The sequence below is a fragment of the Penicillium chrysogenum genome (assembly GCF_028827035.1).
Source record: "Penicillium chrysogenum strain IBT 35668 chromosome Unknown utg000004l_segment0_segment0, whole genome shotgun sequence".
Taxonomy (NCBI): domain Eukaryota; kingdom Fungi; phylum Ascomycota; class Eurotiomycetes; order Eurotiales; family Aspergillaceae; genus Penicillium; species Penicillium chrysogenum.
In genome coordinates this window covers 1,117,109-1,140,756 of record NW_026622752.1, presented here as the reverse complement: position 1 = coordinate 1,140,756, position 23,648 = coordinate 1,117,109, and the positions used below count along the sequence as shown (strand labels likewise).

General features: G+C 49.2%; 11 protein-coding genes across 11 annotated transcripts; 7 read left to right on the top strand and 4 right to left on the bottom strand.

Annotated features, from left to right (window-relative positions):
* Window positions 1-621: 621 nt before the first annotated feature.
* On the top strand, window positions 622-1,080 carry N7489_006364 (DUF952 domain-containing protein; the record flags this gene model as incomplete). The annotated part of the gene is made up of 2 exons (XM_056712114.1): window positions 622-912; window positions 964-1,080. 2 exons carry the CDS (start codon window positions 622-624, stop codon window positions 1,078-1,080), a joined length of 408 nt encoding a protein of 135 aa, XP_056565829.1.
* Window positions 1,081-1,192: 112 nt separating this feature from the next.
* N7489_006363 (oxidoreductase, short-chain dehydrogenase/reductase family) lies at window positions 1,193-2,433 on the bottom strand (the record flags this gene model as incomplete). The annotated part of the gene is made up of 7 exons (XM_056712113.1): window positions 1,193-1,230; window positions 1,307-1,461; window positions 1,521-1,664; window positions 1,719-1,883; window positions 1,939-2,139; window positions 2,192-2,311; window positions 2,363-2,433. The coding sequence occupies 7 exons, from the start codon at window positions 2,431-2,433 to the stop codon at window positions 1,193-1,195; spliced, it is 894 nt and encodes a 297-aa protein (XP_056565828.1).
* Window positions 2,434-3,210: 777 nt separating this feature from the next.
* Window positions 3,211-5,110, top strand: N7489_006362 (putative IMP dehydrogenase; the record flags this gene model as incomplete). Its single annotated transcript, XM_056712112.1, has 3 exons — window positions 3,211-3,400; window positions 3,460-3,768; window positions 3,969-5,110. 3 exons carry the CDS (start codon window positions 3,211-3,213, stop codon window positions 5,108-5,110), a joined length of 1,641 nt encoding a protein of 546 aa, XP_056565827.1.
* Window positions 5,111-5,659: 549 nt separating this feature from the next.
* On the top strand, window positions 5,660-6,645 carry N7489_006361 (uncharacterized protein; the record flags this gene model as incomplete). The annotated part of the gene is made up of 3 exons (XM_056712111.1): window positions 5,660-5,712; window positions 5,822-6,174; window positions 6,230-6,645. 3 exons carry the CDS (start codon window positions 5,660-5,662, stop codon window positions 6,643-6,645), a joined length of 822 nt encoding a protein of 273 aa, XP_056565826.1.
* A 453-nt stretch (window positions 6,646-7,098) lies between these two features.
* rps21 (40S ribosomal protein eS21) lies at window positions 7,099-7,650 on the top strand (the record flags this gene model as incomplete). The annotated part of the gene is made up of 2 exons (XM_056712110.1): window positions 7,099-7,130; window positions 7,416-7,650. The coding sequence occupies 2 exons, from the start codon at window positions 7,099-7,101 to the stop codon at window positions 7,648-7,650; spliced, it is 267 nt and encodes an 88-aa protein (XP_056565825.1).
* An 878-nt stretch (window positions 7,651-8,528) lies between these two features.
* Window positions 8,529-10,121, bottom strand: N7489_006359 (phenylalanine--tRNA ligase subunit alpha; the record flags this gene model as incomplete). Its single annotated transcript, XM_056712109.1, has 2 exons — window positions 8,529-8,622; window positions 8,677-10,121. The coding sequence occupies 2 exons, from the start codon at window positions 10,119-10,121 to the stop codon at window positions 8,529-8,531; spliced, it is 1,539 nt and encodes a 512-aa protein (XP_056565824.1).
* A 1,736-nt stretch (window positions 10,122-11,857) lies between these two features.
* On the top strand, window positions 11,858-15,969 carry tcsC (putative two-component osmosensing histidine kinase (Bos1); the record flags this gene model as incomplete). Its single annotated transcript, XM_056712108.1, has 2 exons — window positions 11,858-15,883; window positions 15,943-15,969. The coding sequence occupies 2 exons, from the start codon at window positions 11,858-11,860 to the stop codon at window positions 15,967-15,969; spliced, it is 4,053 nt and encodes a 1,350-aa protein (XP_056565823.1).
* An 800-nt stretch (window positions 15,970-16,769) lies between these two features.
* Window positions 16,770-17,866, bottom strand: N7489_006357 (uncharacterized protein; the record flags this gene model as incomplete). The annotated part of the gene is made up of 2 exons (XM_056712107.1): window positions 16,770-17,563; window positions 17,614-17,866. The coding sequence occupies 2 exons, from the start codon at window positions 17,864-17,866 to the stop codon at window positions 16,770-16,772; spliced, it is 1,047 nt and encodes a 348-aa protein (XP_056565822.1).
* Window positions 17,867-18,312: 446 nt separating this feature from the next.
* Window positions 18,313-18,982, bottom strand: N7489_006356 (ribosomal eL24 family protein; the record flags this gene model as incomplete). The annotated part of the gene is made up of 2 exons (XM_056712106.1): window positions 18,948-18,982; window positions 18,313-18,880 (listed from the first exon to the last, which is right to left on the bottom strand). Exons 1-2 carry the CDS (start codon window positions 18,950-18,952, stop codon window positions 18,313-18,315), a joined length of 573 nt encoding a protein of 190 aa, XP_056565821.1. The 5' UTR covers window positions 18,953-18,982.
* A 171-nt stretch (window positions 18,983-19,153) lies between these two features.
* Window positions 19,154-19,637, top strand: pam18 (putative mitochondrial DnaJ chaperone (Tim14); the record flags this gene model as incomplete). Its single annotated transcript, XM_056712105.1, has 4 exons — window positions 19,154-19,204; window positions 19,258-19,331; window positions 19,393-19,446; window positions 19,499-19,637. 4 exons carry the CDS (start codon window positions 19,154-19,156, stop codon window positions 19,635-19,637), a joined length of 318 nt encoding a protein of 105 aa, XP_056565820.1.
* Window positions 19,638-20,666: 1,029 nt separating this feature from the next.
* On the top strand, window positions 20,667-23,610 carry atrR (transcription factor atrR; the record flags this gene model as incomplete). Its single annotated transcript, XM_056712104.1, has 7 exons — window positions 20,667-20,843; window positions 20,896-21,023; window positions 21,090-21,451; window positions 21,502-21,998; window positions 22,050-22,225; window positions 22,286-22,849; window positions 22,899-23,610. The coding sequence occupies 7 exons, from the start codon at window positions 20,667-20,669 to the stop codon at window positions 23,608-23,610; spliced, it is 2,616 nt and encodes an 871-aa protein (XP_056565819.1).
* Between the last annotated feature and the right edge of the window lie 38 nt (window positions 23,611-23,648).

Here is a 23,648-nt window from a genome sequence, read left to right as displayed (position 1 = left end):
CTAGTTGATATCCTAGGACTTTCGCTGCCTCTTAAGAAGGACCTGCCTGTTTTGGGTCATGTTCCCCATAAATGGTACTAGTTATGATGCTCTATACTGTCATCTTGTGTCAAGGTCTGTTGCGGCAAAGCAGCCATGGATTTCCAGGGCTATAACAATGAAATATGATGCAAAATAAGCTCGGTGTAAATTCATCGTTAAGTCTTACTGAAAGACGGAGACAGCATTTAAGACATGATGGGAGATATTTGGCCAATTACATATGTATACTACCCTAGACACTACAAGCTCTCTAGAGATCCATGGATATATCCCCGCCATTCTTATTGAATTGAATTCTTTGGTATAATACCAACCCAGCATTACAGATAAAATACATAGATATGTAGTCACCGATCAAACTTAATATTACAATTTGCCCTTACCGTAGACGTTGATCAAGTAGTGAAGTAGACACAAATAATACAAATAATGGCGCAATTAATCCCAGCGTGTTCAAAAGGCAAGTTCCCGGTTGAACCGACCCCGCCAACAAATGAAACCACCTGACTAACCTTGTTTCTCCTCTCATTATCACCAGTGACTCGGTGAATTAACTTGCCTCCCTCCATCACTTTTATCATGACTTCGCTGCTTTCTCAGCCTCGCTACGTCTACAAGATTGTGCCTTCCACCACACCAGTCCGCGAGCCAATTCCTGAGCGGCTCACGGTAAGCGAACTGGACGAGGCCTCTGGCTTCATCCACCTTTCGATGGCGCATCAAGTGGGAAGCACATTGAAAACCTTTTTCGCGGGGGAGCCGCTTGTCTATGTGTTGCGGATCGAGTATTTTCGCGTGATCCAAGATATCCGCTGGGAGTCCCCAGACGGGAAAGTGTCTAACCCTCGACCCAGCGAAGGACTTTTCCCAGTAAGTTGAATATGTCGGACTGAAGTTAACATTTGCTGAAATAAGGCTTAGCATCTCTACAATGGACTCAAACTGGGCAGAGAAGAGATTGAAAGTGTCGCCATCTGGCAGAATGACGATGGATGGGACAAAGCTCTCACTGCAGGGAAGCCGTGGCTCCTCTATTGATCTTATATCCTGTTGTATTTCAATTTGACACTAATAGCAAGCACATCAATTTGTTACCAATGGCATGCGCACGTTCACCATCATGTTCCAGTAATCACTTCTGTAACACTATTTAGTCACCAAGCGGGTAACAATGCAGGATTTGCCCATCTACATGTGTATAGTTGTCGATTAGCCACAATGGAAATTGGTCTGGATTTGAAGGTGTGGAATATTGATGACTCACAGTATAGAGAGGCGCACGCACTAGCCAAGAAGACGAAGCTTGTCGCAACCTCACTAGGCTCACCTGGTCGGCCAAGACTAGCCTTCTGACCCCATCCTTCCATCTGCTGGGGATCTCGGGTGTCGACTTGGATTGGTGTATAGATCGCACCTGGACTGAAATTGGAAACACGTCAGTATGTACTTTCAAAGAGAAATGAGTAGACAATACCTACGCTACTGCATTGACTCGAATACCCTTTGGAATCAAGTGTTTCGCCAAAGACCTAGTAAAACCAATAATAGCTCCCTTGGTTGCAGCATAATCAATCATGGTCCCCGAGCCACGGAAAGTCACAACAGAAGAAGTATTGATGATCCTGTAGAAAGTGCGTGAGTATGTGATGATATAGATTAGACAAGGAAGAACATACGAATCACCTCGTGACATATGAGGAAGAGCAAACTTCGCCATTGCCATCATCTGGATGATATTGGTTCTGAATACGTCTTCAGTCTCATCCAGATTGGTCTTCTCAAATTCCGTACATATGTACTGTTTCGACGCATTGTTGACAAGTATATTGATCGTGCCGTACCTGTAGACTCTCAGTCAGTCACTTGCTCATACCAGGAGGACTACCCTAGACTGACTTCTTCACATGCTCATCCACTGCGCGGCAACAGACGTTGCGATCTTTCAAATCACCTGGGACAAGAAGGCAAGACCTCTTCTCTTGCTCAACGGACTTTTTGGTCGTCTCAGCGTCTACCTGTTCTGCGGGCAGATAAACGATAGTAACATCCGCACCCTCTCTGGCCATCAGAATAGCAACTGCTCTACCAATCCCAGAGCTGTGGAATGATTAGCCCAGGCAAGTTTACTCATATGAGCTTGCACACATACTCTCCACCAGTGATTAGAGCAGTTTTGCCCTTCAGCTTTCCGGAACCCACATATTCAGAAAAGCCGTGGAGGCCCTCCAGTTTGGTCGACTCACTGGGCTCTGCCATTATGGTCTCCAATCTAGCATACCATATTAGAAGATGTATTTTGCTCGGGTCAAGCATTACTCACCCCGGCTTATTCTGGGACTGTGCCTTCGGTGCAGGCTTGAAGGTGCCGTGTTCGCCCATAGCAGATTCCATACTGATAGTAGAAGTGGAAAGTAATGCTTAGTTGAATGGGAAAGCTGTGCCGGCTTTAAAGGTTCAGTCTGCTGTATTATTTACTATCATTCTGTCGTCATATTGCCACAGAGGCGTACGGGACTCGAAGCCGCTGGTCAGTAGTGAGAGGCACGGGATTTGGAACCGGTGCCCAGGTGACTGGGGAGATTACTGATCCGTTGCACGGCCAGCCATGTAAATAGATCATCTATTCTGGTTGAGATGGCTTTATATAGGAATCGAAAATGGCGCTCTAACAATTGTAGCCAACCCACATTTGACCCCCGCTGCCAACTTTGAAAGCTATGCTGTATGGAAATCGATGTTCATGTCCAGTTCATTCGCAAAATATCTATCACTAACGGAGTGATATCAGAATCGCACCTGACAACGTTACATTATTGCATTGAAGTAGATCTTAGCACCACCTACACGGTAGTATCGATGTAGGTACCTGCATCGATGTATGATAAGCATAAACAAGCTTACCGCCTTTAGACATCTCGTTTACAAGCCAATCAACGGCGTGGATAGTGAAAAAAGCCAGTACGCTATACCCGAAGTAGACAAGCTCCCTCTTGGCTTGGCCGTGCACGGAAGAGAAAAGGAACCGATTTTTCGCTCGAACTTTTTCTTCTTCTTTCTCTTCCTTGGGAAAGCTCGACTTTCTCCATCAGCAGAACGTTTCTTTCTGTTGATTAAGATTTCTTCCGAGTCGTGTCTCACTGTTTATTTTAAACCCACTTTCTTTTAATCATGCCTATCACTGCCGGCGACGCCGCACCTGGTGCCGCCATGAAGGCTGAGATCACCGACTACGCCAAGGCCTTGGAGGTTGTGAAGACCTACACCACCGCCGATGGTCTTGATGCGGATACCCTGCTTGACTCTGACAAGCACGGTGCATTGACCTACAATGATTTCCTGATCCTGCCCGGTTACATCGGTAAGCCTAACCCCGAAGTCAAGAAAAAAAAATTCTTGCTTTTTTCTAACCCGATATAGGCTTCCCCGCTTCCGATGTCTCATTGGATACCCCTGTTACCAAGCGTATCTCCCTGAAGACCCCTCTTCTGTCCTCGCCCATGGACACTGTCACCGAGCACAACATGGCTATCCACATGGCTCTGCTCGGTGGTCTCGGTGTTATCCACCACAACTGCTCTCCCGAGGACCAGGCGGAGATGGTCCGTAAGGTTAAGAGATACGAGAACGGTTTCATTCTCGATCCTGTTGTGATCTCTCCCAAGGCCACCGTTGGTGAGGTCAAGGAGCTGAAGGCCAAGTGGGGCTTCGGTGGCTTCCCTGTCACTGGTAAGATACCCAGATCTACTTCTCCCAGCACCTACCCCGCCCACTTTGCATGATGATCATCCTCTTTTTAATTATAACTTTCGTTCCACTGCAGCGACGAAAGTTGCACTGTAGAGAACCAGATTTTATCTGAGCATTTTGTCTATTTTGGATATTGTCCTCACATGAGCTTTCGACAGCAAAGGCTAATGTTTGAACAGAGAACGGAACCCTTAAGTCCAAGCTCGTTGGAATGGTCACCTCTCGTGACATCCAGTTCCACACTGATCTCAACGAGCCCGTGACTGCCGTTATGGCCACCGATCTTGTCACTGCCCCTGCCGGCACCACCCTGACCGAGGCCAACCAGGTTCTCCGTCAGTCCAAGAAGGGAAAGCTCCCCATTGTCGATGCCAACGGCAACATCGTCTCTCTGCTTTCCCGCTCTGATCTGATGAAGAACCTCCACTACCCCCTTGCCTCCAAGCTCCCCGACTCCAAGCAGCTGATCTGTGCCGCTGCTATTGGTACTCGCGAGGAGGACAAGAAGCGCCTCCAGCTTCTTGTTGAGGCTGGTTTGGACATTGTTATTCTGGACTCCAGCCAGGGTAACTCTATGTACCAGATCGAGATGATCAAGTACATCAAGAAGAACATGCCCGAGATTGACGTTATCGGTGGTAATGTCGTCACTCGTGAGCAGGCTGCTGCTTTGATTGCCGCCGGTGTCGATGGCCTGAGAATTGGCATGGGCAGCGGTAGTGCCTGTATCACCCAGGAGGTTATGGCTGTCGGTCGTCCCCAGGCTGCTTCCGTGCGTAGCGTTGCATCCTTTGCCGCTCGCTTCGGTGTTCCCTGTATCGCCGATGGTGGTATCCAGAACGTTGGCCACATCGTCAAGGGTCTGGCCATGGGTGCCAGCACTATCATGATGGGCGGTCTTCTTGCCGGTACCACCGAGTCTCCCGGTGAGTACTTCGTCAGCAACGAGGGCCAGCTCGTCAAGGCCTACCGTGGCATGGGCAGTATCGCCGCCATGGAGGATAAGAAGGCCGGTGGTGACGGCAAGGACAGCAAGGCCAGCAACGCTGGTACTGCTCGCTACTTCTCCGAGAAGGACCGCGTCCTTGTTGCCCAGGGTGTTGCTGGCTCCGTCCTTGACCGCGGATCTGTCACCAAGTTCGTTCCTTACCTCGTTGCCGGTGTCCAGCACTCCCTGCAGGACATTGGTGTCAAGAGCCTGGCCGATCTGCATGACGGTGTCAACAAGGGCACTGTGCGTTTCGAGATGAGAAGTGCCAGCGCTATGACCGAGGGTAACGTCCACGGTCTCCACAGCTACGACAAGAAGCTTTACTCGTAAGATCCCAGCTTCGTAAAAGTTGACTGCACTTTTTGTGAATACATCATTGGGTCGCCCCGATGGATGATGGGGCCTTGAAACTTAAAATAAGGGTACAGGATAGGAGTTTACGATTTGAAGATTTATGCCATTTCTGGTAATGAGCAAACGTTTTATTTATCTCTCAACCTATGTATTCCATCAGTAAACGTTATGTAGAGGTGTTGTAGAAGCCCTGAAGGTTGCCTGAGCACATGGCGCTGCATTCGGCTAAGCTCAATGAGGTTAAGCTGCACGCGGGGTACCGAGGAACTGCCTAGGCTCTCGGGTCTTTGCCTTTTACTATATTGAGAAGCCGTTCCTCGGCTTCGAGATATTACGATGTCCTTTATCTATCAATCATCTCTTTCTCGTCACTTAATACAGCGATTGGGTCATCAATTTGCTGTTGGCCTTGTTTTTCGGACATCTCGCGCATCTCATATTACCTCGGTTCAGTCCTTTCAACGCCCAAGCGGTAAATGTGCTGTGAGACGATACACGACTACAGTTCCTCTAAATTCCCAGAATATGTCTAGTTCGAAACGGGCTAATGAGCCTGCGGTTCCCCGACCCAGTTCTAGGTAAGCTGGCAGAGAGGGGCCACACAATTGGAGATACCCAGAGAGGGATGTTATCCAAAGGGAAACATTCCACAAGAAAACAAGAATTAAATAACTAACTGTTAAATAGTGTGCTTCTTATATCTCCAAAGAACGAGATCCTTCTTCTTCATCGCGTGAAGACCTCTACCTCTTTTGCATCTGCACATGTCTTCCCAGGTGGCAACCTATCCAGCCAAGATGGGGAATGTCCACCATCCGGAGACCTAGCAAGGCATGAAGACTCCCCTAGCTACCGACGTGCAGCGATCAGGGAACTATTTGAAGAGAGTGGAATCCTTCTAGCTAAAGACCGGAACTCTGGAAACATGCTTGCCGTCGATGAACCTACCCGAGAGGCAGGCAGACGACTCATTCATCAGAACAAGACCACATTTGATGAGTGGCTGAAGCAGCAAAGTGCCGATGCTGAGCCCGACATCGGTAAGTGCCTAGTTCGTGTAATTCAAATCTTGAAAACAACACGCTGACTCTATAGGCCAATTAATTCCCTTTACTCGCTGGGTTACGCCAACCAATGTGCCCAAGCGCTACACTACACAGATGTATCTGTATTTCTTGCCTTTACCTGTCAATGTGGATAAGAAACTTCTCGACCAACTCCCAGCAGAGGGTGAACATGAGGAGCATCAGCTGCCAACGAGCGACGGTGGAATCGAGGTTACGGAGGCACAGTTTCTTCCAGCCTCAGCGTGGGTTAGTCGTGCTCAAAAAGCTGAAATCATTCTATTCCCACCGCAGTTCCTCCTCTTGCACTTGGTGTCGGGGTTCCTGGACAGGGAGCCTCGTGCAAATGCTTCTGTGGAAGAAATGGAGAAACGTCGTCAAGCGCTTGTCGAGTTCGTCCATTCGGGCTCCCCCCATGGACAGAGAAATGCATATCTCCAAAAATGATTCTCATGACCGGTGATGGGCGATCTGTGTTGGGTTTGAGTGACCCCGGACCTGAGCTGAAAGGGTCGTCCAAGCGAGGAGAGTCCGAGAGAGTGGTTCTAGTGCGGTTTAAGAAAGGAAGTGCACGAGAAGTGGCAGTGAGATGGAAGAAGGACGTGTTGCAGGAAGGGAGGGAAAAGAGTAATCTGTAAAATACATGCCTTTACCCATAGTACAATCAGCCCTACATCTGAATACAGCAATCCATATGAAAATTAGAGTTGAAATTGCCACGGCCTTTAGTACGATTCCCGCTAAAACCACGCCACCCCACTTCGGCCACGCCAGCCCTCGACAAAGGGTCACATGACCCACACAAATCATTTGAGGTCTTCAATTTAATGTGCGGCAGAAAAACCCTCCACCTCCAACCTCACCGTCGCCCGTCAAAACCTCAACACCAAACCCGCCAAAATGGAGAACGACAAGGGAGAGATCGTCGATCTGTACGTGCCATGGATTTTACACCCGTTCCTCCAGTCCCAATATACCCTGTGCCCAGTGTCTGTGTGGCCGCATACAATCAGCAATCCCGCCTTGATCCCAAGCCAAAAAGATGAACCCAGTGTGATCGGAGATTGCGAGGATTGAAAAGATTCGACGGCGCTGCGTGATTGCGATTGTTGGCGAGCCACCAGAAAAACCTGGACAGAGCAGGGTATTAGAGGGGAACATATTCGCTCGCAAACCCTCAAGAAGAACCAAGACAACTAACATGACCTCCCTCTCAGCTACGTGCCCCGCAAGTGCAGCGCCACCAACCGCATCATCAAGGCCAACGACCACGCCTCCGTCCAGCTCTCCGTCGGCAAGGTTGACGAGAACGGCCGCTACACCGGCGAGAACCAGACCTACGCTCTTTGCGGCTTCATCCGTGCCCGCGGCGAGAGCGATGACTCCTTCAACCGCCTGGCCCAGCGCGATGGCTACCTCAAGAACGTCTGGACCGCCTCCAGCCAGCGCTAAATCATCCACAGCAATGTGGTTTCCTTTTACCGGGTGGTGTTGACGGGTTGATTTGATGGTACGTTATTGTCATCTATAGACATTCTGCATGTTCCATGTTCAATAAGGCTAATTCGCTGCAGAGGAACCGTGGCTTGATGGTCCGTGTTCGGGGAGTTGGTTTCAAGACCAAAAAAAGAACGTAAGGGATATAGTTGTGTTCCTTAGTTCATTTTTTCTTTTTCTCCTCTGAGAAACTCCTGTTTTCCTACCTATCTCTCGAAATGAATGGAATATCGACGACTTAATGGGTCAGGTTTTTTTTCTCTATGAATCCCCCGCCTGTTCTCTCTCTGTGATAGACTCCCACCCAACCTCATGAAGCACAAGCCAAAGAAAAAAGCAATGTCAAAAATCGAATCGATATCCCTTTCATATATTTCTTAGTCTCTGTCTGCCTGTCTGTCTGCTTTTGTTCTATTTCTTCTTGGCATATCAAGACCTTCTCATTCTTGTAGACTCGAAAACCAGACTGGTTCGCTGGTCTTGGTCTTCGGTGTCCCCATGTCCATGAGCGAGGAGGTAGAAATTCTTTTCATTGCCGAAGATCATGCTTCCGAGCTCTGCCTGCTGAAGAGCCACTGTTGCAGAGACCCATGCACTGGGGCACAGATACGGGCAGGACATTTATTGTAGATATATGTTTGATAGATAACTAGTCCTTTTTTTCAATTGTATCTACATTGGCTGACTACGCCCTAGCCTCTTTTTATCAAGTATTCTATTCATATCCTATCCATCGTTCATATGTAATACGTTCCCTTCCACATAAACTCGTGATTACAAGCAAGACACAACTAAAAGCACGTTCTTTTCTTTTTCTATGAGCGTTTCCCTGTTTAATCCTTCTCGAGACGAATGGCGGGGTTGGTCTCAATGAAGTGAAGGTCGACCTTATGACCGAGCAGCTCACGGATGTTGCTGACGCCGTACCTAATAGATATTAGTAATTGGAAATGAATGGTAGGTGTAGATGATGAAACATACTTGATCATAGTAGGTCTCTCCAGACTCAATCCCCATCCGTAGACCCTCAAGTCCTTAGGCAGACCCATAGACTCCAGCATCTCTGGGCGGAACATGCCACTGTTACCGATCTCAACCCACTTGCCTAGACCATCGTGGTAGCCGAAGATCTCCATACTGGGCTCGGTGTAAGGGTTGTAGGCGGGCTTGAAGCGCAGCTTGTGGATGCCCATCTTGGCGAAGAAGACTTCCATGAATCCAATCAGACCACCGAGAGTGAGACCGAAGTCAGCAATGACACCCTCGACCTGGTGGAACTCTGCCAGGTGGGTAGCGTCGACGGACTCATTTCGGAAGACACGGTCGATACTGAAGAAGCGAGCCGGCCGGGGGTTGGCGGCCAGCTTGTGCAGCATGTAGGTCGAGATGGAGGTGGTGTGGGTGCGGAGCACCAGGCGGAGCGACTCATCCGCGCTCCAGGGGTAGCGGTAGCCAATGGAGCCGAACTTTCCGTGCTCGTGGACCTCGCGGACGTTGTCCCAGTACTTCTTGTAGTCGAGCGGATTGTCGGCCTTTAATTGGGCTGGGGGGTTGGGTTCGTTAGGGGGATCTTCGCGAGGAGGATCCGCCACGGCGGGATCGGAGATGTAGAAGGTATCCTGGAGATCACGGGCAGGGTGTTGCTGGGGCACGAACAGAGCGTCGAAGTTCCAGAAGCCGGTCTCGACGAAGCGGTTGGTCGGCATTTCCTCGAAGCCCATGTCGAAGAAGATGTTGCGGAACTCTTGGCGCACCTTGTTCAGCGGGTGTAGAGTGCCAGATGGAGTCGGGGCACCCTTAGCATTGAAGTTGTAAGGCTTGAGATGCGCCGTCTTCCACGAGCCGTTGGCGATCATCTCCGGGGTGAGGTCGGTCTGCTCCTTGACGAATTCTCGGGCGTACTTGGGACCCTTGGTGATCTTGAAAGCAAGCTCCTTTGCAAGACCGATCAGCTTTCTCCGCTTGAGGTCAGCCACGACCTTCTTATCGTCCAGAGTCTTTGTTTTTTGAACTGCAAGCAGTTGTTGTTGCGTCTCATCGACAATTGAGTCTGCGGATGCCCGCAGCAAATCCTTGTCCTTCTTAATCCAGCCACGCTTGAAGGCGTTTCCTTGGCCAACTTTAGCGTTCTCCTTGCCCACAATTCCTGGCAAGTCGGAGATCTTCAATCCGTCCATAGCGGCAAGCACCACGGCGAAGACCTTGGCCTCGTGACTGCCATTGGCGGCAATCTCCTGGCCCTCGGCAGTGAGAGTAACGATTTCCTTCTCCAAGGTCTCATACTGGACCATCTGGCGCGACTCAAGGCGGTCGAGCGCACTCTTAACGTTCAATGAGGGGGTAGAGGGGAAGGCTTCGCTGGAGAGGATGGGCGCATCGGACGCGGACAGGGCGTCCAAAATCTGGTTTGTCAAGTCGGACGCCATTGCTGCAGCCTTCTCCTGCAGAGTCAATTTTTGACGGGTGTTTTGAAGGGCGTTCTTTTGATCGGACAATATTTCACAGAATTATGACTCTGCGGGATTCCAAAAGATAATACGGCAGGGCACACCGACCACTTCTGCCGTTTCACCCCGCCATCGGACTGTTGGCCGTTGACCAGTTGACTTGTTGCCGTATGGGAGCATAGGTACAACATGCTTCCTAGTAAGGTACGCACCAAATATTTACCGCCCTAAGATTCTGAGGGTCCCGAGGTAGCCTTATGAACACACGTACATGTGAGGCCCAGGTGCCTACCATTGTATCTTATTGTAGATATCTTTTGGCCGATGGATTTTATTTTATGCGTACATAGGTATATATACAAAATCCTACCCATTGTAGACACATTTCCATAAACATAAATGACCCAAGTAACTACTGGAATGTCGAACATCTTCACTACCGCACGAGGTTCCCCCGTGTGACCAATAAAGGTCACGAATACCTCCAGGGCTCAACAATGGGAGACGCTAAGCCCGATGGCTCAGCCACCAAAAAGGCGCAAATTGCGATCTGTGGCAGTACCCTAACGGAGAGACATTCTCGTTGCTTTCTTATAGGCTCAGCCTAACTTGGACTGGATCCGACTGGATCCTAACCAATTGTTTCTGCAAACTTTGTCTCGCCTATCTTTTCCTTTGGGGAATAATAAAAAAGAAGGTAGACTATACCATATTCAAATATGAATTTAGACTATTGAGAAGCAAAACCGCGAACTGGAGCCACTTTGTGATCGACACTAGTCCCGAGAGTCGATCACTTCCACATGAAACAGGAGTTGAGTACTCCGTATTCCGTACTCCATATGATATATGGAGTACCTTGATACTTGGTAGGGACCGTATACCTACGTGTACATACATGTAGGTACATATGACATATGTATATAGTACCTAGGGATATAGTATACGGACATGGTATACGGGACCTCATATATTCCCAAACTATAAACAAAGCCCGTGCACCTTATCCAGTTCCCCAGGGCTGTAAATATGAAAGATACCAACAATTTACCCAAATTTACCCAGGTTTACCCAGTTTTACACATTTTCTTTTCTCTCCTTTTTTTTTCTACTTGGAGATTTATAGATTCTATCTAAAAGATCAGAGACATATATGGAGTAGAAAAGAGAAAAATAAAAATCCCCCAAAAATCCCCAAGAGGCGACATATCACCGCCCCTTTCAAAATCTCTTCCCCCCTCCCCCCCATCCAAATCCATCCAAATTCCCGTCCCTTCTCACCCTCGAACCTCCTTTTTTTTATATATATTTTCATTTTATAACCTTTCTATTATTTCTTGGTTGTTTCGAAGTTTCATTTTTCTCATTTTCCCCAGAGCCATCCAAAGTGGTGGCTTACATAACCGGGCGCGTTCTCCAGAAGAGGGCTTATCCACCTGTTTTCCCCCTTCCCGACTTTCCATATTCCCTTTCATATTTGTCCCCGGTTGACTCGGGTTTCTTTCTATTCCTTGTCTTCTCTGTGGACTGTCTCCCCCTCATGTCGCCTTAATTAGACTATATCTCTGTCATCCTGTCAGGATCCAGACCTTTCCAGTGAGTGTGTTCCTGAAGCTCTATCTCCGACTACCCCATCCCATAATTCTCTGGGGGTGTTGGTACTATAATATGCCTTTCCATATTAGTGTGCTATGAGCTAATCTATCTAGGCCACAATGGCTACCGCGGACGAGACTCTCGTGGCCGCGACTGCCGTGCTGCAGAATCTTGCAAGAGACGAATCTATCCCCGGTTCCTCTTCGCCCCCGTTTGATTTCCAGTTATCCAACGGTACCAAATCGGCCAAACTTCCCGGAGAAAATAGTCTCGCTAAGGCAGCCTTCGAGGCCGAGCTTGAGGCCCTGGTGCGCCGCGTGCACCATCTGGAATTTCAAGCTGTCAGTCACCACAATTTCCAACAGCAGGCGGACCCCCACCAGACCACACCGTCTGCTGGAGAGACCAGCGAGAGGAATTTCTTGTGGACATTTGGGCTCTCTCGCTTGTCGTCCGGTCAAGATTCTGACTCTCTGTCACAGCAGCAAAAAGCGACCCCGGTCCCCGCGGACGAACCACCCCTGGGAGAAATTGACGACGAATCCGATGAAGAAGATGATAACGGCACCCGTGTCGTGCGAGAGGAGGATATCAGCTTCCTCCGCAACCACGTACAAAAGCAGGCCGAGGAGATAAGCAGCCAAAAGGATATTATTGCCCAGGTCCGCGACGAACTGCAAAAACAGGAAGAGCACACCCGCCGCGCTCTTACTAAGGTCGAAAATGAGGATGTCGTTCTACTCGAACGGGAGCTGCGCAAGCACCAGCAGGCCAACGAGGCCTTCCAGAAAGCGTTGCGTGAAATCGGTGGCATCATCACCCAAGTCGCCAACGGTGATCTGTCCATGAAGGTCCAAATCCACCCGCTGGAAATGGACCCCGAAATCGCCACTTTCAAACGAACAATTAACACTATGATGGATCAACTGCAAGTCTTCGGTAGCGAAGTGTCTCGTGTCGCCCGCGAAGTCGGTACTGAAGGAATACTCGGTGGACAAGCCCAGATCACTGGCGTCCACGGTATCTGGAAAGAGCTTACGGAGAACGTCAACATTATGGCCAAGAACTTGACCGATCAAGTGCGAGAAATTGCCGCGGTGACTACCGCTGTCGCTCACGGTGATCTTAGTCAGAAGATTGAGAGTCGGGCCCAAGGTGAAATTCTGGAATTGCAACAAACCATCAACACCATGGTGGACCAACTCCGAACGTTTGCAACAGAAGTTACTCGAGTAGCGCGTGATGTCGGTACGGAAGGTGTATTAGGAGGACAAGCTCAGATCGAAGGTGTACAGGGCATGTGGAACGAACTCACGGTTAATGTCAACGCTATGGCCAACAATCTCACCACGCAAGTGCGAGATATTGCTACTGTCACCAAGGCTGTTGCCAAGGGTGATCTCACGCAGAAGGTCCAGGCCAACTGTAAAGGAGAAATCGCAGAACTGAAGAACATCATCAATTCCATGGTGGACCAACTACGACAATTCGCACAAGAAGTCACGAAGATTGCTAAGGAAGTCGGTACCGATGGTGTTCTAGGAGGCCAAGCTACTGTGAATGATGTCGAAGGAACGTGGAAGGATCTGACAGAAAACGTCAACCGTATGGCCAACAACCTGACCACGCAGGTGCGTGAGATTGCGGACGTCACTACCGCAGTCGCCAAGGGTGACCTAACCAAAAAGGTTACTGCCAACGTACAAGGAGAAATCCTCGACCTTAAGAGCACGATTAACGGCATGGTGGATCGTCTCAATACCTTTGCTTTCGAGGTCAGCAAAGTGGCTCGTGAGGTCGGCACAGACGGTACTCTTGGCGGCCAGGCCAAGGTGGACAATGTGGAAGGAAAATGGAAGGACCTGACGGACAATGTGAACACCATGGCGCAGAATTTGACGTCTCAGGTCCGAAGTATATCCGATGTCACGCAAGCTATCGCTAAGGGAGACTTGAGCAAAAAGATCGAAGTGCATGCTCAGGGAGAGATTCTCACGCTCAAGGTCACCATCAACCACATGGTGGGTCGACTGGCGAAATTCGCCACTGAGCTGAAGAAGGTCGCCCGAGATGTCGGTGTTGACGGCAAGATGGGTGGACAAGCCAACGTGGAGGGTATTGCTGGTACCTGGAAGGAAATTACCGAGGACGTGAACACCATGGCCGAGAACTTAACATCGCAAGTCCGCGCGTTTGGTGAAATCACCGATGCCGCCACCGACGGTGACTTTACCAAGTTGATCACAGTCAATGCGTCTGGTGAAATGGACGAGCTGAAGCGAAAAATTAACAAGATGGTTTCCAACCTGCGGGATAGTATCCAGCGAAACACTGCCGCTAGGGAGGCTGCCGAACTTGCCAATCGCACAAAATCAGAGTTCTTGGCCAACATGTCGCACGAGATCAGAACGCCGATGAACGGTATCATCGGAATGACCCAGTTGACGTTGGATACGGACGATCTCAAGCCGTACACCCGAGAAATGTTGAACGTCGTTCACAACTTGGCGAACAGTTTGTTGACTATCATTGATGACATTCTGGATATCTCTAAGATCGAAGCCAACCGGATGGTTATTGAGAGCATTCCATTCACGGTCAGAGGTACTGTCTTCAATGCTCTCAAGACATTGGCTGTGAAGGCCAATGAGAAGTTCTTGAGTTTGACCTACCAAGTGGACAACACCGTTCCCGATTACGTCATTGGTGATCCATTCCGTCTCCGCCAGATCATTCTCAACCTTGTTGGAAACGCCATCAAGTTCACCGAGCATGGTGAGGTTAAGCTCACTATCCGAAAGTCGGACAGAGAACAATGCACGACCAACGAATACGCCTTTGAATTCTCGGTGTCTGACACTGGCATTGGAATCGAAGAGGACAAGCTTGATCTTATTTTCGACACCTTCCAACAAGCTGATGGCTCAACCACCCGCAGATTTGGTGGCACCGGATTGGGATTGTCGATTTCCAAGCGCCTTGTAAATTTGATGGGTGGTGACGTTTGGGTCACTTCCGAGTATGGACATGGAAGTACTTTCCACTTCACCTGTGTGGTGAAGCTCGCGGACCAGTCTTTGAGCGTCATCGCCAATCAGCTCTTGCCGTACAAGAACCACCGAGTGTTGTTCATCGACAAGGGCCAGAACGGCGTTCAAGCTACCAATGTCATGAAGATGTTGAAGAAGATCGACCTGGAGCCGTTGGTTGTACGGAATGAAGAACATGTTCCCCCGCCCGAGATCCAAGATCCTTCTGGAAAGGAATCAGGCCATGCCTACGATGTCATTATTGTTGACTCGGTAGACACTGCCCGGGTCTTGCGGACGTTTGACGAGTTCAAGTACATTCCGATTGTTTTGGTCTGCCCTTTGGTGTGCGTGAGCTTGAAGTCGGCTTTGGACCTTGGTATCAGCTCATATATGACTACACCATGTCAGCCGATTGATCTTGGAAACGGTATGCTACCGGCCTTGGAAGGCCGGTCGACGCCGATCACCACCGACAACTCACGTTCGTTTGATATTCTTCTCGCAGAGGATAATGACGTGAACCAGCAGCTTGCAATGAAGATTCTTCAGAAGCATAACCACAATGTGTTTGTTGTTGGTAATGGATTGGAAGCTGTCGAGGCTGTCAAGAAACGTCGTTACGATGTTATTTTGATGGATGTTCAAATGCCAGTCATGGGTGGCTTTGAAGCCACCGGCAAGATTCGTGAATATGAACGCGAGAGTGGGCTCCAACGAACCCCAATTATCGCGCTCACTGCCCACGCTATGTTGGGTGATCGGGAGAAGTGTATCCAGGCCCAGATGGACGAGTACTTGTCCAAGCCGCTCAAACAAAACCAGATGATGCAAACTATCCTCAAATGTGCTACCCTTGGTGGGTCACTATTGGAGAAGAGCAAGGAGTCTAGGATCTCGAGCAGCGGGGAAATGCACCCCAATTACTCCATGAATGAGAACCAACAGCCGCAGCCACCACAACAGCAGCAGCAACAACAACAACGGTCAAAGCAGCAGCCCTTGCCGTCCCCTCGCCCGCTTGTAGATTCCCGGTCTATCACAAGCTCAGGTCCCATCAGCCGGGGGAGTGTGGTCAGTCCGTCGGAAGAGAAAGAAGAGGTGATCGACGAGCGGGTACGTTAGCTGTATGTTCAAAGCCGAACTCTCAAAACAGCTTGGCTAATTCTTTCCAGGCATTGCTACGATCCAACAGTACATGAGTTTAGCATTTTATTTCCATGCAGATGATTTCGGTGCGACTATACCCTGTCTATATGAGTCTCATCTACTTTTGTCACTTCATACCCACCTGCGTCTTCACCTCCGTCTTCTATGATTCTCCGTCATCAACCTCCACCATTGCATTCGCTTTGTTTTCTTCTGAATTTCATTTCTCCTCCTGTTGGAGGTGGTGTTTGGCGCAGTCTACGATAGGATCTGGTTTGATCTTTATGGAAGGATGACCGAATAGGGGAGTTTTCGCTTGCGAGAGGGGCGCTTTGTTCCTTTTACCTCTTCCTCTACCATTTTCCTCTTTCTCCTCTAGCCTCTCGCTTTTCCGTTCGACCCCCTCAGCATCGCCGTCTATTCTTGTACTGTATTTAGTTTGCTACTGAGCATATCAAGCGCGGCACAAGAACACCGCTCAATTTCTTCAAGGTCTCTTTTCTATCTTTCGGGCGTATCTCCCACTTACATGGCGGATCATTTTAACTTGTAGCTATCTCAACCTATCTCCTAGCTATCTCCTAGCTATCTCTGGATTACCGATCTTTAATCCCCCAAACGGTCGGTGGCTTGCGCACTCTATTCATCCGTGGTACTACACTGCTGGCCTAATAGAGAATTTGTATATTGCAGTTCCATTTTAACACTATCACTGGTTGAGCTAAAAGAACGTTCATTGATCGAAGTGGAGACCAGCTCCAAATAAGAATATCGTATTGATTAGAGCAAACGAAGCAATAACAATGAATCTGCGACCCGTTGGACAAACGCTAATCGCTCTCCGCAATCCTATCTAACGCAGCTTCATGTCTAGCCTAATCTCTAGAGAGCCAATACTTAGCACCTCGGAATTGACGGAGCCCAGTGTTTCTAAGGCACTGGAGCCTCCAATTGAAGTACGCTGTCTTTTGGCCGGAGGTTCTGCTGTCTCCGACGCCGGCTTTCTCTTTAGGGCAATGGAGCCCTCCATAACCGATGAAACTACTGACGAGGGTCGTGTAGAAGGATCCTGCGTCGAATATAGGCTTAAGCGAAGAGGGGAATTTGCCACTGCCTGCGCTTGGATAATCATATGCGCCAAAGTGTTCGCAATCTCTTGCCAGCCCAAGACGGACGAAGATAGAATTTTCGAGGACCAATTTCCTTCCATATCTAGGAAATAAAAATGGAAGCTCCAGCCGTCACTGAGACAACCCCAAACGGACCAATTCGACTGGCCACGGGCCTTTCGGTTCACTTGAACCATGGCCATATAGGCTAATAACTGCCCGGCTCCGGACAAATTGTATCTCTTCTTAGCCTCCAACACTATTAGGTGGCAGGCCATATGATCTCTACCCCCGAAGAGGACGGTGTAGTCGGCGGTTCCAGTACATGTGTGTGGAACCCCATTAACAGGGACTGGACTCCACTTGAATGGAGTCTCGAAAGAGAGAGTGGCTCTACTATCTCCAGTGTTGGGAAGTAGGTCTTGCTCTGATAAAGTCCGATAGACCACAAATATCAACGCGTCAAGACGGCAACGGGATTTGGCCTCGTTGTCTACGCCGGATTTGGTCAACGTGTCGTACAGTTCCAAGTAACGACCTATTTATAATGAGATTACGTCCAGGCTAAGGAATAAGGATGATATTTACCAAAATCTGCAGGGAGAGCGAAAAACAAATGCGGGACCATCCAAGGTTGCGTTCCCGTTGCCTCTTTTATTCCAAAGGCCATCTCTGTCTGCTGAAGCGACATCTCTGACGCCGCTATCGTGGGGAGTTGTGTGGATTCAAGTTTCGAGATATGTTCTAGAAGGGATGGAGGGATGTCGGGTGTTTTTTGGGCTATGGTCAATAGGTTTTCATACCAGACCTTGAACCCTTTAGGGATCTTGATTTTGCCCATGTTGAAAATGCAATGAAAATGAAAATGAAAAACAGGTCGGTAGCTTGAGAAAAGAAAATAGTCTTGGGCATAAGAGAGTAATGGATTCTCCAACTCGTCTATAATCTATCACAATAATTATTAGGTCAACGCCGCTACCAAAAAAGGAAATGGCGCTTCAAGGTTACCAAGGTGATTTGGGTAGTGATGTCGTGATGACTAGCTAGGATTTTGATAAACAACCTGAACCCGGGCTTCTCTTCGCTCATCCCAAACACGGTCGAACGCATCGAGAACGTCGACTCCGTCTCCACCTAACAGCCCACTGGATATGAGATATCATGAAAAATAATTTTGCTTTTAAAACACCAAAGCATGCCCAACTCCGAAAATCTGCATGTTGCAGGAACCGTGTCGTATCTGAGAAAGCATAAAACAAAAGAAAAAATAAATGCCCAAGATCGAACCTAGTCGATATCCATCTGCTCCTCGACTCCACCATCCACCAAAAGCTTGCTCTTCTGCTTCTGGCGGACTCTCTCCTCGCCATGAACTCTGTTGGCAACCTTGCTCTGCTCGGCAACCATGGGAAGACCCTCCTCGCGCTCCCGGAGTTCCTTCCGAATGAGGTGCTCGCCCTCGTTGACGACCTTGCGGTCCGCCTCGTGCTGGCGCTCGCGGGCGAGTTTGCCGGCCAGACGGCGTTTCGTGAACACACGCTCGCGGCGGGATCTGATCTCCTCCACTCTCTCCATGGCATTGAGGGTAGCAGCCATAAGGTTGCGGTCGTACTTGACGGGGACGTTTCTCTTCTTGGCGAACTGGGACAGGACAAGCGACGAATCCACGATCATCTCCTTTCCGGCGGAGGCACGGTGAGTCTTGGTCCACTTAAGTTTGCGGGGCTGACGCTTCATCTTGAAGTTCTTGTGGCACTTAGACCGACAGAAGCGGAATTGTCGGGCATCGTTGCGGACGAATGTGATGCCCTTACTCGGGTAGGCCGGGCGGGAACAGAAGTGACAAGTTTCAACACTGCAGATTAAATGAATATTAGCATTCCGTAGAACGGGTACAGACAAAAATTAACGGCAAAACTTACCGCATGGTTGTGGAGTGGTGTTGGTTATGTCTTCGTTGAGTCGCAAGAAACTTTTTCTGTAGCTTCGGGCCTGAATGGTGGAGCAGAATACGCTAAGCCCTTTTGAGAACACCCGCGCTGACTTTTCTATCCCGGCGCCTTCTCGCCCACTCCCCGGTCCAACTGACTTGATCTCATTTCGCGACTTCTATATCTCCATCTACAAAATGGCTTCTGCTCTTGCTATCGGATTTGGCATTGCCACAACCGCCTTTTTGGTGAGTGAAAATGGTCGCTGTTCAGCAGCACGGGACTAACTCATTGTCTACAGGGCCGCGCCGGTCTGGTCGCCTACCGCCGCTCCAAGGGAGGCTTAAACGCCGCTGGAAAGGCATTCTATAAGGGGTTCGTGGAACATGCCATTATTTTGTTGTCATATGGGATATTTACTGACGTCGTATTACAGAGGATTCGAACCGCGCATGAACCGTCGGGAAGCCTCCTTGATTCTACAACTCTCGTATGTGTTAGCGGCAAACCTTTGATATACCAGAACTGACAGTATCTCTCAGTGAACGAACCTTGACCAAGGACAAGATCCGCAAGAACCACCGCCAGCTCATGTTGCTTAACCACCCCGATCGCGGCGGCAGCCCATACTTGGCTACCAAAGTCAACGAGGCGAAGGAATTCCTCGATAAGCATGTTTAAGACTTTGCCGATGCGGCTTCGACTTCTCTCTTCTCCGATATCGACCTTCTGGCAATGATGGAAAAGCGATTTTGATCTCGACATCGACAAATTGGTCATTATATTTTGGGCACATAGCGTGGCGTTGGTTTGGCATTTACAAGATCGGAGGAACAGGACTGCTCTTTACGAACCTTGTTGTATCATATGTACTGTTTTCACATATCCCTACGAGATCGCCGCTCTTCGTTGAATGTACTTTTATTACTACCCATCGGACATATCCAGCACCCCCCAGAACCGGTAATACCCGGCATTATATCGAATCATACCTCTGCCAAATTGTCGATCTCTGCGCCTCTGCGTCATGACCGAATATAACAAGGTCAACCCCTGGATAGTTTAAGTAGGCCTAAGGCTGTCAAGGTCACAAGACCCGGACACGGTCTCCATCCTACCTCATATCGAAGGCTACACCCCCCTTTCGCAAAGATAATTATGCTACAATAGAAAAATGGGTTTGATCGGCGCAAAGAGAGTGGATTAGAAGAGATTGAACGGAAGTCAATGTCCTGTTCTCCGGATCGGACGAATTCGACCGAGTTTTTTTAAGTTCTCTACTCGGCGGTCGGGTTTCGCGGGTTCCGTCATGCCACAAATATTCCAAGGCAGCAACTCGTATAGCGTAACTCCGTATAGCGTATCTCCGTCCAGCGTCGATCTGATTGATCTGACTTCTGCAGTTGAAACATTTTGAATCAGAGGAAACCATCCTTGTTCTCACGTGTGGTTGAGTCATTTCTTACCTAAAACCCCAAACTTTCTAAACGTTGGGTACTTGTGTCCAGTGATTTCATTGTCAACTTCCTCCAGAACGAAAACTCCTATCCTTCCATGCGTCATTCATTTCTATGATCTATAGCGCACTGTCTCCTTTCCCAGGGGCGCTAAAAAGCTTTGCGCCGAGAACACACCCCGCAGTATCGCTCATTACTTATCACCGCCATTACCTCTACTCCGCGGAGTTTCCGTTGCCCCTCAAACAGCACAATGGATGGCCTGGGGGACGGCGACGGCCTGGGCTTTGACCCGCCTAATATGATGAACCAGACACCACAACTCTTCAACTATGATCATTCTCAGATGCAGGCGGGATCTATGTACGATGATCCGTCATTGGGCGCGGGGGATGAGACCAACGATGCGAAGAGACGGAGGATCGCAAGGGTGAGGATCATTGTCCATTGCAGATATTGAGAGCATATCTAATGAGTGACAGGCGTGCGATATGTGTCGGAAGAAGAAGATCAAATGCGATGGAAAGATGCCAAAATGCTCGCACTGCATCAACTACAAAACGGAGTGTATCTTCACACAGGTGGAGAAGAAGCGGAATCCTCCTAAAGGGTACGTATACTTATATCCTTCACTGCATATATGGCTCCACATCTAACTCGGGTATTTCTCGTATAGAGCGAAATACATTGAAGGACTGGAGAATCGACTGGGCCGGATGGAGTCGTTGTTGCGTTTGTCGGGTCTTCTGACAGAAGACGATGGCGGCAAGACAGATCTTGGAACATTGGAGAAACGATTAGCGGATCGAACGAATGCGTTGAACGCAGCGAAAAGTTCCAACATGTTCATGGCTCAAGCAGCCGCAGCTCAACAGGCCCCAAGCTCCCACCAGACCACACCTCGTATGGAATCCACCTCCAGCCCTCAGACGGCCGCTACATCACCAGAGTCACAAAAATCGGAGACCGAAGTCGAGGCATTGTCGGATATGATGTGCTCTTTGGTGACAAACAATTGCGGGGAGACTCGGTATATTGGTATGCTTTCTTGTGCGACTGTTCAGGCCTATTTCGTTAACGTTTTACAGGATCCTCATCTGGATTTTCCATATTTTCTCCAAAGGGTATTCAATGGGTCAACGAGAAAACCGGCGATACATCCTTCCAAGACATGATCTCGTCAGCATATGTCGATGACAATAAATGGATGTACTGGAAACCCGAGATCTTCAGCGACATTTTCGCAAGACGAGTGTTCAAGCCTCTCCCGCCAAAGGATGAAGCTCTTTCTCTATTCAAAGACTTCTTTGAAAACTTCAATTGCATGTTCCCACTGTTCCATGAAGCGACATTCATGCACTTAGTGGAGCGGCAATACTCGCGTGATCCCTACGAGGGTTCGGGCTGGTGGGCAAGTATAAATGTTGTCCTGGCGATTTCTCATAGGCTTCGGGTTATGAGTAATTTGGTGCCACACGAAGAAGACAAAAAAGCTTGGCTTTATTTGAAGAATGCCATGGGAGTTCTGACCGAGCTTACGATGCGTAACACCGATCTATTGAGCGTGCAAGCGTTATTGGGCATGGTAAGGTGTCTTACCCTGGTTTTGGTGGCTTTATCTAACGCACTCTGCTAGTCACTCTTTCTTCAAGGGACCCCTAACCCACAACCTGCTTTCTTCCTAGTCGCCGCGGCCATTCGGCTTTCTCACAGTATTGGTCTACACAAACGCGGTTCTGGATTCGGCCTCAATGTCGTCGAAGTTGAGCAGCGGAAGAGAGTCTTCTGGATCGCCTATCTTCTTGATAAAGAGTATGTCCCACTTTCAGACGCCCGAATACCTTTACTTCGAAATACTGATCAATTCCATAGCATTTGTCTACGCTCCGGTCGACCACCAGTACAAGATGACGATGATATGAATGTCGAGCTGCCAAGCGAAGATCCGCCAGACAATGTTGGAAATGTGCCATTATCTGATGGCAGAAGCAAGTTCAACCTATTCCGGGCATTGTGTGAATTTGCCATTATTGAAAGTAGAGTATACAAGCGACTTTATTCTGCCAAAGCATCGAAACAATCGGACGGCGAATTGCTCAATACAATCGGTGAGCTTGACAAGGAGCTGGAAGACTGGAAAGACAGCATTCCTATCGACTTCCGCCCCGAATACGAAATTCAAGCTACCCACACCCCCCTCATCATCCACATGGTCGTTCTGCATTTTGCCTACTACAATTGCTTGACCACCATCCATCGGATGTCGGTTCATCACGGGTACTGGACAAGCCGTCTGTCCAACTATGCCATACAGGGTTTGAATGCACGGCCTTTGAACCCTAGGGTGTTTTTGTCGGCAGTTTTGTGCGTCACTGCTGCCAGAGCGTCGATTAATCTGATCAAGTATATCCCACAGGGAGACTTTGCTTGTGTCTGGTACGTTTCAGAGAATTGTGGGAACAAATAGCTTCTAACTTGATATCAGGCTGATTCTATACTACCCGGTGTCTGCCCTTGTAACTCTCTTCGCCAACATCCTCCAGAACCCCAACGATGCTCGTGCTCGGTCCGATGTCAAATTAATGAGCGTGGTAGTCAGCTTCCTGTCCACCCTAGTCTCCGACGAATCCAACGGCAGCATCAAGCGTATGCTAGGCCTTTGCGGCGAATTCGAGAGAATTGCCAAGGTGGTATTGGATAAAACCGAAAAAGAGTCTCATTCGCGAAAGAAACGCAAGAATGCAGAAGACTCTGCAGACGGAGCCGAAGGACAGTCAGCAACTTCACCCTCCGCCAAACGTACACAACCACCGCCCACCTCCGCAACCTTCTCTCCCTCCGTGTTTACGCAACCTACGGCTGCCGCCCCTGAGCCCGGTACAGCAGGACCATTCCCAGGGACTACAATGCCCCCAACAAGTGGCTTTTCCGCAGACCTCCCAAGCAATGTTCATGCCATGTCTGGCATTGGGCAAGACTTCTCAGACATGCTGAGTCCTGAACAAATGGCTAATGTTGGATTCTCCGACCAACACGCATTCAGTGCCAGCCCCGGTATGACACCATTCCAGCAGCCATTTGTCCCGCAAGATCTCTGGCAGATGCCAATGACAATTGAGTGGGACTGGGCGGATATGTCTACCAACTTTCCTCCCTTTGAAGGAGCTGGCCCCGGTGGGCCGCTGCCTGGGCAGTAATCATGACTGTATGATGGACCAGAGTCACTAGCCCATGG